General features: G+C 49.2%; 1 protein-coding gene across 1 annotated transcript; it reads left to right on the top strand.

The window, feature by feature from the left end:
* The first annotated feature begins 2,841 nt into the window (after positions 1–2,841).
* On the top strand, positions 2,842–3,751 carry LOC110573664 (olfactory receptor 5V1-like). The gene is given in 2 exon segments (XM_021682284.1): positions 2,842–2,981; positions 2,983–3,751. Coding segments are annotated over 2 exon segments (909 nt in total).
* Positions 3,752–5,861: the final 2,110 nt, after the last annotated feature.

Genomic DNA, 5,861 nt, shown 5'->3' with positions numbered 1-5,861 from the left:
AGTCCCTCCGTTTTCAGGAGAGAAAAGCTGAAACAAGAGTAATAATGAACCACGCCAAGGGCTGCAGGTTATCATTCATATGTTGCGTACCAGGCCCCGTGACACACACCCCGTCGCATAACCTTGCTTCCTCCCCAAGTGACGGCATGCAGATATGCCACGTTTTTGTTCCTAGTGAATTTTGAAAAAATATATGAGATGATAACGGTATGCCGAGAGACAGCAAGACGAGTTGTCAAGGTGTAAGGAATCTGAATGCAAGAAGCAGTCCCCAGCTGGCCAGTGTGTTCTACGCGAAGCCCGGGTTCTCTGTGGTGGTAGACACTGCTGCCATGGTTCTTTTCACTCATCATCCCTTTTTGGAACCTCGGGGCACATTGCAGCCCCTCCCTGAGCAGAATATCTGAAAAGCTGGGAGCCTGACACGCTCTCTCCAGACACATTGAAATCAATCATATCGCAGTGAGACACTCCGTAGTGTCCATCCACTGTGTCCTGCCGAGGGGAACAAACACGATGTTCGTTCTCTGGAGAAGCTCGTGGAGGAGAGGAGAAGGAGACGTGGCACTGGCTATGCACTGTACTGTTTCTTCTCTCCTGCTTGGATGTGGGGAGTCTCCACTTCTCCATGACGGAGGGCGAATCTCAGAACAGGAAAACGAGGGCAGAGGATGCAGGGAGGGGATATAAGTTCCTGGCCCTGCCGTGGCAGCTCACTGCAGACGCAGTCTCCTGGGACAACACGCACGCGCTGTCTCGCAGTATGGGGAGCTGGAAGTCTGACGTGGGTCTCACGGGGCCAAGATCAAGGAGTTGGTGGGGCTGCCTTCCCTTCCGGAGGCTCCTGGGGAGAATCCAAGTCCTTGCCTGTCCCAACTGCCAGGGCGCCCGCCTCCGTTGGCAGGTGACCCACATCACACCAGTCTGTGCTCCTGTCCTCTCTGACTCTCTCTCCCATCTTGTGAAGGAGCCCTGTGGCGACAGTGGTTTCCGCCTGCTCATTAGTCTGCTGGGGCCGCCACAGCCAAGTGCCACAGGCTGGGTGTCTTCGAACAATAGAAATGTGTTCTCTCGTAGTTCTGGAGGCCAGAAATCTGAGATCAGGTTGTCCCCAGGACCACACGCCTCCTGACCCCTGCAGGGGCCCCCTCCCCCGCCTCTGCCTAGCTTAGCATCTGGTAGTTTGCCAGCCATCTTTGGCATTCCTTGGCTGTAGATGCATCGTCTCAATATCTGTCTTTGTCATCACCTGGCGTTCCCGTGTGTCTCTGTCTTCCTATGACCATCTTCCTATAAGGACCTCATCCTAACTAATTACATCTGCAGTGACCTATTTCCAGATGAGGTTCCATTCTGAGGTACTGGGGGTTAGGACTGCAACGTGTTTTTTGCTGGGAGTGGGGGGGGGGTGCACAATTCATCCGTAACACCTGGATAATCCAGGATAATCTCCACATCTGAAAAGCCTCAACTTAATCACATGTGCAAAGTTCCTTTTGGCATGGAAGGTCACATAGCCCCAGGGTTCGAGGACGGGGACACAGACCACTTTGGGGGGCAGGCATTATTCTGCCTATAAGAGGCAGATAACGAGTGAGGTGATTTATGTCCCCAAGGAGACCACCGAGACTCAGCTGGGAGTGCCAGGCCCACACCCAGCTATCCAGGGCCGCTGTTCCATAGCACTGGAAGTGACAATGGCGGGGTTTCTGATGGAGTGTGAGAAAAGTAATACTTTCCATGAAGAAGTTTAAAAATATTTTTTCATGTCTATTTTATTACGCAATCCCAGCAGCTCAGGGACCATAATGGAAAGGAAAATAAGGAACACACACTTACAAAGAAACTGATAATAGTAACAGCCACCCTTTAGTGATGGCTTGCCACTTGCCAGGTCTTGCTTTAAGTATGTTTCTTGCAGTACCTCACATGACCCTCACAGCACACACCGTCCCATTCTACAGAGGAGGAAACTGAGGCTCCGGGAGATTAAGGTATTTGTCCAAAGTCACAGAGAATCCTAAGCACTACTTCCCTACTCTACACCACCTCCAATGCTGGATGCCGGGAAACAAAGACACGAGTAAGAAGTGGGCCCTGCACTTGGGGGGGGGTGCTCAAAGATCTGGGGGAGACAGATCATTAGAAGGCCTTGGGTTGGGTATCATAATTAAGATGCTATGGAGTTGTGAAGCAAATACGCATGACAAGACCAAAAGTCTTAAACTGGAGGTCCCATTTGATATGCACAGTGTTTTAAATCTGAACTTCCTGCCAACATACAGAAGTCAGGAAATTTCACATTTTTTAAAAGATTTGATTTATTTATTTGAGAGAGACAGAGAGAGAGAGCATGCGAGCATGAGCGGTCGGGGGTGGGGGGAGGGAGAAGTAAACTCTGCGCTGAGCAGGGAGCCCAACATGGGGCTGGATCCCACGACCCTGAAATCACCCGACCTGAGCCCAAATCAAGAGTCAGACGCTCAACCGACTGAGCCAGCCAGGCGCCCCAGGAAATTTGACATGTAAAAAACAACCTGGAATTTGGGCTTTTCTTGACAAATATCAGAGGCTCTGGCAGTGCTTGGACCCCCAGCAACAGCTGGTGGGAGCTTAGAGCAGTTGTCTCACTTGAACAGAACATTCCGTACACCCCCACCATGACACTGCGCCAGATTCACGGATATATGTATCTGCCAGGCCTCCGTGAGTATTTGGAATCTGAGACCTCTAGGGAAGAGTGTATGTGTGTTTAATCCAGACGCAGCTCACCCCCCTTCTTTTCCTCCTAGGTCTTTGCTATTGTCTCGTTATTCCCCTCCCGCACTGCTCCTTGAGCTCATGACCGATCTCACTGCAGTCTCTGTCTTCCTCCTCCGGGGCTTCTCAGCTGTCCCGGAGTTACGGCTGCTCAGCGCTGCCACCTTCCTTCTCATCTACCTCACTGAGATTCTGGGAAACATCGCTATCATGGCCGCCGTGACACACGCCCATGTACTTCTTCCTCAAGCACCTCTCCTTGGTGGATATCTGCTCCGTGTCCACCACCCTGCCCCAGGCCCTGGTGGCCACCACGCTGGGCTCCGGGGAGATCTCCCTCCGTGAGTGTGCATCCCAGCTCTTTGCCTTTGTCTGCCTTGGGTCCACAGAGTGTTTTCTCATCACCTCCGTGGCTTTCGATCGTTGCCTGGCCATCTACAGGCCCCTGGTGTACAGAGCAGCCATGAGCCCCGAGGCCTGCGTCTCCCTGGTGTCGGTGGTCTGGGGCAGCGGGCTCATTTTCTCGGCCTTCCACACAGCCAACACCTTCTCCCTGCCCTTCTGTGGCCACGACGTGATTGACCACTTCTCCTGTGACATCCCCCCACTCATGCGTCTAGCCTGTGCCAACACAGATGCCCATGAGGCTGCAGGATCTGCAGTTAGCAGCTGTGTCATCATGAGCTGCTTTGGCCTCACTGTCTTGTCCTATGTCCGCATGTTGGCCGCTGTGTTTCATATCCACTCCACCGCTGGCCGCTGGAAGGCCTTCTCCACGTGCTCTTCCCACCTGGCCACCGTGCTCCTGTTTTATGGCACTGGGAGCTCTGCCTACATGCAGCCCAGCACCAGCTACTCCCTGATGCAAGGGCGCATGGCTGCTGTCCTCTACTCTGTCCTCACGCCCACCCTGAATCCACTTATCTACAGCCTGAGGAATAAGGACATGAAGGGAGCCCTGCAGAAGCTTTATCCTCAGGGGCCATTTTAGGACGTGGCATCTGGACATGGGAGGGACCCAGAAATCCATCCTCACAGGATTTTCCCTGTGGTCATGGTAGAGGTGTTACTGCCTCCAGAGACCACCAAGAACACACCTGTAGCCACATATTTGGCAACAAAGTTGGATGACAATGAGCCATGCAGGAGGCCCTAGCAGATGTCCAGGTAAGAAGACAGAGATATGTCTGATGGGGTTAATTTAAGTAAAAGGTACTATATGTACACGAGGGAAGATGAAGCAAGAGGGAGTGACTAATTTAAATAGTGGGGATCATTCCATCCAAGAGCCCTTTTAGTGACTATGTCCTGGAGTGTGGGTCCAATTGGAGACCTTCCTTTCAGTTTCCATGGGCCTTCCACAGGTGGGCGCCCCTTGGCCTACTCAACGTGCTTCTCACGGTTAGTGGTAGACATTGTTCATCTAATATCCGTCCTGAATGCAAGCCAATGACTTCGTCAGAAGAAGAAGCAACTATTCCAGAAGAAAAATAGGTCATCTCAGACTTGCCCATATATACTGTGTAGTCTTCATGTGACTCCTTCCTAAGGGAATGTCAAAGGCATTTTTGTCTTTCTACCATGTTTGATTTTTTGTTCAGTTGCTTTCACAGGGAACAATGAACCGTAGCTTAAATAATACAGAAAGCTTAGTTCTCTTTCATGTAAACATCTGTGCTTGAGGGTGAGCCTGGTGTTCCTGTCCCACAAGTCATCCTGAGACCAGGTTCCTCCTATCTCGTTGCTCTACCATTCCCTAAGTTCTCCTTATCCGCAGGGTGGGAAATGGCTCACCAGCACCTTATTCACAATCCAGCTTCAGGAAGGGACATAGAGGAAATAGAGGGCAAGAAACATGTTTTTAAGATGTTCAACATCATTAACCATCAGGGAAATTCAAATCAAAACCACATGGAGATACCACCTTACACCAGTTAGAATGGCAAAAATTGACAAGGCAAGAAACAACAAATGTTGGCGAGGATGTGAAGAAAGGGGAACCCTCTTACACTGTTGGTGGGAATGCAAGTTGGTACAGCCACGCTGGAAAACAGTGTGGAGGTTCCTCAAAAAGTTAAAAATAGAGCTATCCTATGACTAAGCAATTGCACTACTGGGTATTTACCCCAAAGACACAGATGTAGTGAAAAGAAGGGCCATATGCACCCCAATGTTCATAGCAGCAATGTCTGCAATAGCCAAACTGGAAGGAGCCGAGATGCCCTTCAACAGACGAATGGATAAAGGAGATGTGGTCCATATATACAATGGAATATTACTCAGCCATCAGAAAGGATGAATACCCAACTTTCACATCAACATGGATGGGAGTGCAGGAGATTATGCTAAGTGAAATAAGTCAAGCAAAGAAAGACAACTGTCGTATGGTTTCACTTATTTGTGGAACATAAGGAATAGCATGGAGGACATTAGGAGAAGGAAGGGAAAAATGAAGGGGGGGGAATCAGAGGGGGAGACGAACCATGACAGACTATGGACTCTGGGAATCAAATTGAGGGTTTTAGAGGGGACGGGGGTGGGGGGATGGGTGAGCCTGGTGATGGGTATTAAGGAGGGCACATATTGCATGGAGCACTGGGTGTTATGTGCAAACAATGAACATAGAACACTACATCAGAAACTAATGATGTACTGTATGGTGACTAACCTAACATAATAAAAAAAATTATAAAAAAAATAAGATGTAAAATGGAAGTTGTACATGTCACTTCTGCTAATACCCCATTGGCTTATGCTTAGTCACATGGCCAGCTGACCTACAAAGAAGGCTGGGAATTGTCTCCAGCTGGGTTCCCATGCACTCACATAAAACTCTAGAAAGAAGCAAAGAACAGTTCCTGGTTTTTTTTTTTTAATTTTTTAAATTTATTTTTTTAGAACAGTTCCTAATTTCTAATCCTTCCTCCACATCCACTCTTTTGATGAGTGACCATCTATCTTTTTATTCCATCCTATCATCATGCTTCCAATTCTTCTTTTGTTCCCAGACCATCTTTACTAGTCACTTTTATACACAATATCTCTAACATTCGAAACACCTCTGTGATGTGGTTGTAATTCTCTTCATTTTGCAGATAAGG

Source organism: Neomonachus schauinslandi, chromosome 16 (genome assembly GCF_002201575.2).
Source record: "Neomonachus schauinslandi chromosome 16, ASM220157v2, whole genome shotgun sequence".
In the NCBI taxonomy this organism is placed as follows: domain Eukaryota; kingdom Metazoa; phylum Chordata; class Mammalia; order Carnivora; family Phocidae; genus Neomonachus; species Neomonachus schauinslandi.
This window is presented reverse-complemented; position numbering and strand designations above follow the sequence as displayed.